The 13,101-nt window shown below is 42.5% G+C and overlaps 1 protein-coding gene across 4 annotated transcripts in view; it reads right to left on the reverse strand.

The window, feature by feature from the left end:
- Nucleotides 1–13,101, reverse strand: part of LOC124036007 (EGF-like repeat and discoidin I-like domain-containing protein 3) — a 297,585-nt gene that overhangs the window by 3,217 nt on the left and 281,267 nt on the right. For all 4 annotated transcript variants that reach the window (XM_046350036.1, XM_046350037.1, XM_046350035.1 and 1 more), the window contains one exon: nt 2,151–2,306. In XM_046350036.1, the coding sequence (XP_046205992.1) occupies nt 2,151–2,306 (156 nt within the window). The remainder of the gene's footprint in view (nt 1–2,150; nt 2,307–13,101) is intronic.

The following is a 13,101-nucleotide window of genomic DNA, read 5'->3' on the forward strand; positions in this document are numbered from 1 at the left end:
CCACACACATACTGTACGCACACAAACTCTCTGGACTTCGGATTTTCTCTCTCAGAGACAGACAGACAGAGACACAGGAATCTTAGCCCAGGCAGCCCAGGCCAACCTCTCCAAGCCTGTGGCGTGACAGGAAAAGTCTCTGGAGTCCGGAAGCCTAATGTGTCCTCTAGCATTAATCACCTGCTCCACTCGACTGAGAGGCGGAAACACCTTGAAAAGTCCTATATCTGGAAAGCTCCTCACAGCTCTGTGCTGGGACACACTGATTAATATCCCCCAGGCCTTGCTCTAAAAGATGCAGTAGAACCTGAGTAAGGATAATAGGACATAGGATGATTTGATAGGATGCTTTGTTTGTGGATTGCATATTTTATTGTTTTACTACGTATGAATAGCATCATTGTAGTATCACTGTATTCTCAGTCTCTACTCTTTTTATGGCCACAAATCCTGAGGACGAACTATAGATTTCAACACGAAGGTTGCTATGATCTTGACAGTGTATATTTTATCACTTTTCTCTCAGCCCTGCCAGGCTTGCCAAACATTTGGAATTCCTCCAGTTGTTAAAATTGAGATTGCTTGGCTGAAACTCACACGGAGTAAGCGGTGGCCCACATCCAAAGATCATCTTGTGGTTGAAATTATAAACTACTCAAGCGAGGCATTTGAGTGGTGGATGGAGAAGCGTTTTCAGGCATGGGCCGCTAAACTGAAGATGTATTTGTACATGTTGGCATAAATTGATGTGTGCCCATTGGAGGGTGATATGTGTCGTAACAAGCCAACATCATATATACAGTGACTTAGGAAGGTATTCAGACCCCTTGATTTATTCCACATATTATTACATGTATTAAATAAAACATTTGCCTCGTTGATCTACACACAGTACACTATAATGACAAAAGGAAAACATAAAACATATACCTTATTTACATAATTATTCAGACCCTTTGCTAGGAGACCCGAAATTGAGCTCAGGTGCATCCTGCTTCCATTGACCATCCTTTATATTTTTCGACAACTTGAACGGAGTCCACCTGTGGTAAAATTAACTGATTCAACATTATTTGGAAAGGCACACACCTGTCTATGAGGTCAAAGGAATTGTCAGAGACAGGATTGTGTCGAGGCACAGATCTGAGGAAGGGTCAATCTTTTTTTTTTGTAGCATTGAAGGTCCCAAGAACACAGTGGCCTCCATCATTCTTAAATGCAAGACCTTTGGACCCACTAAGACTCTTCCTAGAGCTGACCGCCCTGCCAAACTGAGTAACCGGAGAAGGGCCTTGGTCAGGGAGGTGACCAAGAACCCGATGGTCACTCTGACAGAGCTCCAGAGTTCCTCTGTGGAGATGGGAGAACCCTCCAGAAGGACAACCATCTCTGCCACACGTATGTGTTTTTAGGTGTATGTGTAGGTGTGTTTCCTCACAGGTTAGTCCTGCTCTGACCATCATCAGCAGAAGCTCCAGGAAATCCTTATCATTAAACAACCCAGCAAGAGCAGCAAAGTTAACAGGCCTCCTTTAAAGCAACAGGCCCGGGAGTGCTGCTGCTCTCCTGACAGCAGAGTGTTGTCACAGCCTCCTTCCCTTTCCGTTAGCTGGCGTGGGCGATCGGAATGGTCACATGTACTCTGTCGAAGGACCGTAAACACCATTTCAGGCAGCGAGCCGACCAGGACTGCTAGACAACGTGCCCTTATCTGATCCAGGAGCCAAGAGAAAGTCAGAGAGAGGCCTCAGCAAGCTGTGCTGGAGCCTGAGATGGGAAGGTGCAGTGCTAACACAGAGCGATGAGATTGGGTCAGAGCTTGACAACTATAAGCAGCACAATCCCCATTCATTCTGTCAATCGTTGTTTTGGGTTTGATTGATCGCTTTAGCATTTATTGTCTTTTTTTCTGCTCGTTGTGCTTCTCCTACTCATTCACTTTTTCATTCAATTGGATTCAATTCTTGGTTGCAAAATTAACATTTCTATTTGGATTCATCTGGGATTTTACTGCATATCAACATAGTTTTGGCCTTTTAAATCTACTAATATTATACTTGAGTTTTGATGGATACTGTCCCTTTCACTACTAATGGCATGCAGGGTTTGGGTTACATGTATTTCATAGTACTGGAGTGAGGATGGCTCACCTTGTCCTTCATCTGTTTTTCATCTTGATACACGAGCCACCTCTCTCCATCGTTGCTGTAGGCCACCTTGTAGGAGCCGACGAACTGGACATGGCCAAAGTCCTTGGCCCCCTGGGTAATGATGCCTGTGATTTTTGTAGGCAGGAGCATGTCAACCTGAGAGAGAGAGAGAGAGAGAGAGAGTGTGGTGGGTGAGGGAGAGAGATAGAAACAGGGAAAAACTTTACTTTATCACCACCGAATTCACCTAAACGAAAGTGTCAGATGCTCAGTTTTCTCCAAGTTCAATTATTTAGAGCGAACACTACAGTGCAGTTTTTTGACTAGTGTGTACAGAATGCACCGTTACCATCTGCTTCACTATTACCAAGCCCATGCAATGAAGTCAATGGATTGTCAGGTTTAGCTTCCCTATCTTTATTCTCTGTTAATTATGCTCAAGGAGTAATGTATGGGAATTCATAATGCAGAAAATTACAAATAATTTGAATCTAAAGTGGAAGAACAGTGCATGATGAGATGGGTTTCCGTGAAGCATAAAACTGTGCATTTAGGGAGATCAAGCGAGATGTCTGAGCAGAATTATGAGCATTTTTGGTTCATCTTTTATAATTGAGCATAAATCAGCATGGCTTTGAATCAGAAGAGAAAAATAACCCAATGTGTGCATGTGGAATGCCTAATCATCCCAGGCGGCATCCCAAAGAGGAACCAGGGTGAAAAACGCAAATTGTCCATTCCGTCAAAGATACTGTAACATCATTTGAATCTCTTTCACACGCCAACAAAGAGGTCACTTAAATTCACGGCTTGAGGATCAAAGGCTTCATTCGTAGTTCATAAATATAAACGCTGGGCATCAAGGGAATGTTTTACACACAACATGGCAACCATGACATAGTTTGAAACCATAACCACAAATGATCCAGAAGTCTGCTCTTGATTTGGCTCAATGTCAATAACACCATGACGGTACAGTAACTGTCTTGCTAGATCCATGCACACCAATCCCCTTCATGGGGTGAAGAGAGAGCAAGAGAGGCGGTCCAAAAGGAGAAAGGTAGTACAAATGAGAGTGCGAGAGAGAGAGATATGGATTTCCTGATCTGGATTTACAATACAGAGGAGCACATATATCATCCTACATTTCTGAATGTAATTAAATTCAACCCATGAATTTTAATTGGCCACACCCCACAGGAAGCAGAATTTGAAATGAATTTCAATTGATGGAAGTATAATTTAATTCAAAGCAATTCAACTGATACATGAAAGTCTCATTCATTTGAAAAAGATTTTATCAAAAGGATCTGCCACTATTAATGCAAAGAGTATACATACCATTTCAAACATTATTTGGATTATAACTCAGATTGTCATGAAATGTTAGATTTCTCCCCTTTCCTATTGCAGTGTTTGATCTGCGGTAAAACATTAAGGGAATTATAAATGATTACAGACAACCCACAACTTGTTCTTACAATATTTATGAGAGTATTGGTAACCATACACAATGTCAAAATAAATGTGTATACAGTAGTGATGTGTAGAATAAATAAGCCATTTGAATTTCATGGAATTTATTTAAAATCGACTTTCTTTCAATCAAATTCAATTCCCTGTGGGGCGTGGCCAACTCAAATTCAAGAACAATTCAATTCAGAATTGAACCCAAGCCTGCTATATATAACGTGATAAATGTGGGCCAAAACACAGAGGCTTCTCGCTCTCTCTTGTTCTCAAGACCCTCGCCTGACTATATAATGTTACTGTACATCATCCCATACATTATATCACTATGCATTGCAACACATTACAACATATCACAATGCATTACATGCACAAACACAGCACACAAACATGCCTCACTATGGCACGTGGTGCACATTAGCCCACATCTCCACAACATCTGTTGAGGCCAGGAGATTGCCAGGAGATTGCTCCTGAGCTGGTCTTCAGTCCTGTTCTGACAGACTTTCTCCAGCGATTCAAAGAGGTTTTCACTGTAGACATCTGTTTGGAGGAGCAGGCAGGCTCAGGCCTGGGTCCCTGACTTATAGGGAACCAAAGACATGGCTTGCTGTCAATCTTTCTGTGCTCTTACAGAACAAGAGTTATGTGATATGGAGTAAGCAGCCAGCTCTTGGGGTTCTGAAAACAACATAAAAAGGGTTGGCTCTCTGAGGCAGTATGCTAGTTGAACAGCTATGGTCCTAATTAAACATTTTGGTACATGATGTCATGTAGGTAATTATACACATGGGCTTACATTGTTTTATATTAAAACAGAGATACCTCCTTCAAAACCAGACCTGTACAGATGCTTCACCCCTTTGTTTAATGAAGTGTTCATGTCTGTTTTGGGAGGGGGGCATATACATGGGGCTTTAAATAACCTCTCTTATAATTAGAGTAATTGCAAACAGCCTTATGCATGAAGGGACACTAAAAGAATGCGAGAGGCTGTGGCTGCTTCAGGGAGAAGGAATGACACGTTGCATTGTGAGGCTTGATTACCCTCCAAGCAGAGCACAGCGTAGAGGTAGTCTCATTCTGGCCAACCTGTCGAGTCTGCCAACAAAACAATGGCACGCTTTAAGGGGAACCTGTATTTGCGGACATAGGTAGCAGTCAAAGACGACCGCCTCTGGTACAGCCTGCTCCCAACACTTTCATGCCCCAAACTGATTTAAAGGGCGAGATAAACTTGTTAGAGCCAGGCGTTCCCCAAAACCCACCTTCCAACACACTTAACCCTGGCACACCGGTGGCTTTGAAGTCTTAGCGGCAACCTCTTGATCCTCGTGACAGAGAGGCACAAATGTTTTTTTTTTTTAGCATTCCTTTTTTTCACTCACTCCTTCTCCTCGGGTGAGTGGAAGTCGATACAAGCAACACCTCAAAGAGTCCCCCCTCCTCGCTCACCCCATCCCATGTTCTCCTCCATCACCGTCTGTTCCCCCATCAGTGGAAAACATACATAACATTTGGCAGAATTAATTATCCCTGTATGGCGCTTCAAGGCGACACATGCATGGGTTTCTGCAGGACAAATAGGGAAGGAGAGGAAAAAAAGAGAATATAAACTGAAAAAGTGGAGAGAGAACCCCCCCCATCTACTCATTGAGATTATTGTTTGCGTGTAACGCCCATGTCCATATTTGAAGTGCTGTTTTTGTCAGAGGGGTGAAAAGAATTCTGCTGTAGAGGAATACAATTAGCCCCTCTACTACTCCACACTGTATACATCCGTAGCACTCTCCCTCGAATTGAGCTAGTTGAATTGTATGTGTTGAAGACTCATTTAAATCTACACTGCTCATATAACCTCACCCAATTTCTAGACTGTTGGAAGTGTGTGTGTGTGGAGTGTACACAGAGCAAATGGCAGGAGCCGGGGTAGTGTACTGTAAGTACAGCTCACACAGGCATATGGACGCAACAGGATGATATCACGGCCCATTAACGCCACGATGGGGTCGCCATCATTAAAGCTTAAAGCAGAGGTGTGAGAAGGAATAGGTCAATTCCCATGGTTTTTCCATAACGTGGCATCTGTGCTCAGAAAACTGGATAGAAATGTCTCTTATTGTATCTTAGCAGGGGGCCCTGTATTTGAATAAAACATCACAGTACCGAGACATGCAAACATAATGCTTTTGAGGTGCATCATTATGAAGGGAGAAAAAAAAGAGTTGTGCAAGTTTTGATATGTCAAATGTTTGAGGCAATACAGATCCAGGCTTGGTGAAAAAGCACCAAGCACCTTTGCATCAGTTCGAAAAAAGCACCAAGCATGTTCTAGAATACCACCTCAAAGAATTAACAGGTCAAACCACATGCTCTGGGAAAGCCTTTTGAACATGGTCATGTCGAGCCTTAAGCCTCTTGATCGGATAATCACAGTCTTGATTCTAACTCCAGGCAGCACTCAGGCCGGCCCAACTGGGAGACACCGTGTGAGAATATAAGAGTGAAACACATAACGCACACGCATACCCACACACACAATCCCAACTCCTTTCATGACTACCGTTTCCACTTGAGGTGGCGAGATGTCAAATCACATAAGGCGTCTGCTGAGCACTGACATGGCGAAATGTGGGTTCTGTCCAGTAAGAAGTGTGGACACCTCTGTTACCTTGGGGCCTAACTCACAGCGGAGATACGGCCACAAACTAAAAAGTCTCTGCACTGGCTGTATCGGTGTGAGACCAGCCAGCCACTGCCAGGATGTGCTAAATGCCAAACATGCAAAAACAGGACTTCCTGCTCACTCTGATATCGACCAGAGTGAAATGCTTTTAAATGTTTCACGTCGCCTTGCACTCCTAGTGCGAAGGTCTAATAACAGTTGCAGTTGTGGCGTGTACCGAATCCACTTTAGGAAAAAAGTCATGTCAAGTGTTGAGTAGAAAAACTTGGCTATGTTAAAAAAAAATTGAAGAAATATTGTTGACAGCTTCCCTGCTGGTAAGACTGGCGCAAAGTGAGCTCATAAAAGTGTGCATCTTTAAACCAGACTGGTAGTCTTTAGCATTACAGTAACAGTGAATCCATCCCTCTTGCAAAGATTGCGTCATCATCCCCTTCTTTTGAGGAAGATGACTGATTAAATATTTTATGAATCAAATGTTTTTTCGTGTGTGTTAAAAACAGTTCAATGAAAATGTCTTATCACATCACACATTTTGACAGGATGCATTTTGAAAGTTCCAGCACAGTTAAACTTTTGAGAGGAGTGGGAAGAAAGGTGCTTGTGCGTTGATAAGCACACCAAAGCACATCAAAGACGGCACTTAACGATAAGCAATAAAAGAAAGACGGCACTTCTAACACGCCATAACCTGCTGAAATTGCAAGAACCTTTCTTTCATGTTGATTTCGGCTAAAATGAAAATGTGGCACTGACCCGCCCATGGATTGATGGTTCAGCATCGTCTCAATGAATAGTTCGACTAGCCATGTGTGACATGCACGCACAGTTAAAAGCCTGTTTGACTTCGCGGCAGCTGCATGATCAATATCCACCTTCGTAGTATGGATGAAGCTTAAGCTGACTGAAGCTGACTAGCTTTATAAAATCCTGAGTAGATCTAGCTTCCATCGTATTATACCCCACTTGTCAGTCAGTATCCCAGCTGGCAAGCCACGAGGCTGCTGGGTTTGTTTGCTGGCCATGAAGCCTTTCGTTAGTTTTTTAGGTTTCAATTTTGAAATGCCTTTGGTGTTTTTCCTTTATGTACATATTTATGTTTCTTCACCATCTTAACAAATAATCATCCACTTGGACTGGCTGTCCAAAAGGCCAAGTGGTAGTGGGACGAGAACTCGTAAATTGTTGTGTCCTGGTTGGTCATCCAACACGGTCCTCAAACACGGTTCTCACATAAATGCACACATTCATTCAGATAACAGACCGTGTAACTAGGCCGAGGACCACCTAGACAAAACGATTGCATCAATATTAGTAGGCTAGTTCATCGGTTTCGTAATATCACTTCCTCCTACCCTCTCTCCTTTCTTCAGCTGCGTAAAGCACACTTGCTTAAATAACCCTGTTTCCATATTTTTCCAGAATAACTATTTTGTTTGCTAAACACGTTTGAAAAGAATATGTATCAAAAACATGGCAGTGTAAAACTGTTGAGTGCATGTGAGGAGATGCTACTGTAAGAGAGAAAACTGCTCTCTGAATTTGACACAGCACATACAGTTCGAAAAAAACTTCACAGCTTTTCATTTAGTCGGAGCCTTTTTTCCCATACATCATTTAAACCAGCAGGCCCAAGCTAAGTGCTTAAGAAGAAGACAAGCATAAATTCACCTGTGTGCCAAAAATAAAGAGATTATATATTATATATTACAAAGAGATTATAAAAACACATTTATGGAGTACAATCAATTTCCCCCCCAAAAAGCTTAGTCAAATCCAGTTAATAGAAAATGTTACATTTAGTCTAATTTAAACATCCTTGCGGAATAAAAATGCCAGAGTATGTATCTACCCATGGGGTGGAAATAGCCTCTGATTGTCTACTTAACTCAAATCAAATGGGGGAAGAAAATGGTCAGATAATCAACCATTCTGACAGATCATTTAAAAGGTATAACAGTGTGGAAAGCCTCCATTGGTTCATTGTGTCGTGTCCGATATCTGTTGGAGAGGAGAGAGGCGCTCTGATCCACACGTGACAATCCGTGGAGTGCATCCCAATAATACCTCTTTTCTCCTGAAGTGTGCACTCGTTCACTCTTTCCCACAAATCTAAAAACATTGGATTGGTGCAGGAGTGGGTTAAAATACATTTCTCTATATCGATTATTGGGACGCATCCATGGTCTTACCACAGCAGAGAGGACACTGGGAATTACATCCACGTTGGATTTGACGGGTGACAGGGTTAACACTTTCAGATCAGGTGCAGAGTCGTGTCTGTTTTCTTCTAGCCTACTTGGTGATGTTAAAAATAACTGCATTCCCTGCAGTCTCAGCAGCAGCACATTCTCATGATGTTTATCAAAGCAGTCATTGCACATATTCAATTGGCAGATAACCTAGTGGTCAAGCCATTTGGCCCATAACCAAAAGGTTGCTGATTTGAATTCACGAGCTGACTTAAGAAAGAAAATCTGTCAATGTGCCCTCGAGCAATGCACTTAACCCTAATTGCACTGGCTGAGAGTGTCTGCTAAATCATGGATCACAAAATATTACACTCAGGCCCCCATTCCAGCAATGAGGAGCAAGCACTGTTTACACCCATCTTGGTGGCGGAGAGAACACTTTGCAGGTTTAAAGCTTATTTACTGCAAATCTACACATTTTCCGTGTCTTCATGTGATATTTGAGTGACTCAAACATTACAACAAAATCTTTGGGCTAAAAAAAATCTAGCTCAAAAATATTTAATGACATGGGCTAGTTGATCTGGACATTTCGGACGAGTGATAAAACAGCTTTCTGGTCTGCAATGACTGACATGTCAAGAGGAAAACGGATGATTCACCACCCAATTTGAAATTGCACCTTGTGCGTTCTACTATTACCGCTTCAAGAGTAAGCAGCCAAAACTGTGCTTCACTGTTGGGATGGTATTCTTCGGCTTCAAGCATCCCCCTTTTCCCTCCAAACTTAATGATGGTCATTATGGCCGAACAGTTCTATTTTTGTTTCGTCAGACCATTGGACATATCTCCAAAAAGTACAATCTTTGTCCCCATCTGCAGTTGCAAATCGTAGTCTGGCTTTTTTAATGCCAGTTTTGGAGCAGTGGCTTCTTCTTTGCTGAGTGGCCTTTCAGGTTATGTCGATATAGGACTCGTTTTACTGTGGATATAAATAGTTTTGTACCCGTTTCCTCCAGCATCTTCACAAGACCATTAGCTGTTGTTCTGGGATTGATTTGCACTTTTCCAACCAAAGTACCTTCATCTCTAGGGGACAGAACGCATCTCCTTGCTGAGAGGTAGGACGGCTGTGTGGTCCCATGGTGTTTATACTTGCGTACTATTGTTTGTACAGATGAACGTGGTACCTGCAGGCGTTTGGAAATTGCTCGCCAGGGATGAACCAGACTTGTGGAGGTCTTGGCTGATTTCTTTTCATTTTCCCATGATGTCAAGCAAAGAAGCACTGCGCTGGAAGGAAGGCCTTGAAATACATCCACAGATACACCTCCAATTGACTCAAATGATGTCAATTAGCCTACCAGAAGCTTCTAAAGCCATGACATCATTATCTGGAATTCTACAAGCTGTTTAAAGGCACAGTCAACTTAGTGTATGTAAACTTCTGACCCATTGGAATTGTGATACAGTGAATTATAAGTGAAATAATCTGCCTGTAAACAATGACGTGTGTCATGCACAAAGCATATGTCCTAAACAACTTGCCAAAACAATAGTTTGTTAACAAGAAAATTGTGGAGTGGTTGAAAAGTCTGTAAACTTCCGACTTCAACTGTATATGAACAGTATATTAATCAAGCATGCACACACAGGCATGCATGCACCAGTGGAGAGTTATGGAAATCCCCCAAGAGCATACCAACAAAAACTAAATGTGTATCTCTTGTCTCTCTGTGTTTCACATTTGTCCTTATATTCGCAAGAGGCTGAATGTTTCTCACTGGAGAAAGCATACGAGCAAGCGAAACAGCGCCCCTCTTTCTTTTTATGTGTAACCCATCGATCTAAGGCTGTTTGGTCAAAAACAGTATGACATTGTTGCTGCCCATAGCATTGAATACAAGGGACGTCAGTGGGCATTTGCCATCCCTTGATAAAACATTTAAATAATAATAATAATAGCCAATCAGCATTGAGCTAAACCGAGTGAAAAAAAAGTGTCAAGGGAAGCCAGTTAGGATTAGGCTTCACACCAATCACATTACGCAAAACTTAATTTACAAAAAACAACTTGAATTTTTGCGCCTCGTTGTGTGATTGTCGTCCGGTGGCTGGCTAGATAGCTGGCTAAAATCTTCCCTTTCCTAAATTAGCCATAGATGGAGAAAAGGATTTGGGGACTTCTGGTTTTACCTAATTCTCTATACTGGCCAATGATTACAACGGCGATTCTGATCCAAGAATAAATTAATACATTGTGAGGAGGATGTCATAGGCGTTTCTCTACAAATAGGATGAGTCAACATGCTTTTTCTACTGCACACACACACACACACACACACACACACACACACACACACACACACACACACACACACACACACACACACACACACACACACACACACACACACACACACACACACACACACACACACACACACACACACACACACACACACACACAAATGGAATTTGGACTAGATTGAAGGCAATGTAACTGTTTGCTACGTGCAATATGCTTTGTGGACTTCACCGGACAGATGTTTCTCTCAGGTTTTGTGATGAAACAAGGGTGTGGTTGAATTGATTCTGCCACTGTGTCTTCTTATTGTCTCGGCCTTAGGCCTATATATCACGGTGGCAAGGCATATGGACTAACAGGTTATAGAGCAAACAATGCAATTTTCACTACACATAGTTTGTAAAAGGGCTTTTATTTCCTGGCTTGGCTTCCCCAGTGATTTTACACATGCACGCACCAAGGCATCTGTGAGATGATTACATAATTATGAAAAAAGGTCTGCTCGTGAACACCACTCATGTCACATGAGTCAATAATCAGTTTTCTATAGTGTTGCTCTCTTGCTTACAATGGGCCGATCCAAATGAATCAGAGTAGCTGTATCATCATATATGTGAATGACAAGGTGATACATCTACTTTTGTATTTTCAATAAGAATCTCTGATAATATTTTTTTTTAAATGTCAAGCAATGAGATGAGCACATGGATACAGTATTTATTGGAGTGGGAGTTTGGTTTAGCAATGAAACAGCCAGATACACATGCAAAACAATCTGGATGGCCCTGGTTTGAGTCGAGGCGCCTTCAATCTCCAGATCCCTCAGATTAAGGCAAACTCTGCTGGAAACCCGTGAATCAATAATTCAGATCAAAAAAAGATTCCAGCACCCAGCATCAGCGGAGAGAATAAAAGAGAGTGGGATGTGGCCGACGTGCGCTAGAAGACAAGACGAAATAGAAGAGGTATAGCATTATCCAGGTTCAAAGGAATGCTGTTTATTTAAAGATGGAATGGGGACAATCTAAAGCATGCCATTGAAACAGGGAGGCAGATGGATCTTGTGTCCCCACAGTAACTTAATTAGCATGCTAGCTGCAGGGAAAGTGCATAAAATAGAGCAAGGTAAGGTCCATAATCGGACTGGATTAAAATGACGCTCTGTTGATAATGCTTGAATGAAATTAGCATCAGATGTGTTTTTCAAATTAGTTTAAAGTTACCTCTATGGTGTTCGTGGGGCCTCATTTATCAATATTGTGTAGAAAACATTAGAAAATACTACTTATGGACAACATTTTGAATGTTCCCATGCATAGAAAAGGTGTGATTTATCAAACAATCCTATGAGAGTCATACGCAGACCGGTAAGAGAAAATAATTGATAAATACCAACTGTTCTCAGCCAAGGGTGCTCATGCACAGCCTTGGCTATTAGCAATACCCCTATTTTGTCATGTTTTGTCATATATTGTCATGTCTTGTCCTTGTGCTTCCCCTTCTGTTCGTTTCCCCCTGCTGGTCTTATTAGGTTCTTTCCCTCTTTCTATCCCTCTCTCTCCCCCTCCCTCTCTCCCTCTCTCTCTCTCTCTCTCTCTATCATTCCGTTCCTGCTCCCAGCTGTTCCTCATTCTCCTAACTACCTCATTTACTCTTTCACACCTGTCCCCTATTTTGCCCTCTGATTAGAGTCCTTATTTCTCCCTCTGTTTTCCGCTTCTGTCCTTGTCGGATCATTGTTTGATGTTTGCTGTGCTGTGTTCTTGTTCCGTCGTGTTTTTGCCTTCTTCAGATGCTGCGTGTGAGCAGGTGTCTATGTCAGCTACGGCCTGTGCCTTCCCGAAGCGACCTGCAGTCTGTGGTCGCGTCTCCAGTCGTTCCTCTCTACTGACGAGAGGATTTCAGTTTTCCTGTTTGTATTTTCCTGAGATAATTTCCAGGATTATCGTTTTTGTTAAAGACTGGAATTAAGACTCTGTTTCTGTTAAGTCGCTTTTGGGTCCTCATTCACCAGCTTAACAGAATGATCCGACCGAGAATGGACCCAGCGACTACGGATTCTCTCTACTCTACTGTCGAGTTCCAGGGAGCGATGCTCGGCAGACACGAGCAGGAATTGTCTGCTGCTCGTCATGCCGTTGAGACCCTGGCCGCTCAGGTCTCCGACCTCTCAGGACAGTTTCAGAGTCTTCGTCTCGTGCCACCAGCTACTTCCTGGTCTTCCGAGTCTCCGGAACCTAGGGTTAATAACCCACCATGTTACTCTGGGCAGCCCACTGAGTGCCGCTCCTTTCT

The sequence above is a fragment of the Oncorhynchus gorbuscha genome, linkage group LG05, assembly GCF_021184085.1.
Source record: "Oncorhynchus gorbuscha isolate QuinsamMale2020 ecotype Even-year linkage group LG05, OgorEven_v1.0, whole genome shotgun sequence".
In the NCBI taxonomy this organism is placed as follows: domain Eukaryota; kingdom Metazoa; phylum Chordata; class Actinopteri; order Salmoniformes; family Salmonidae; genus Oncorhynchus; species Oncorhynchus gorbuscha.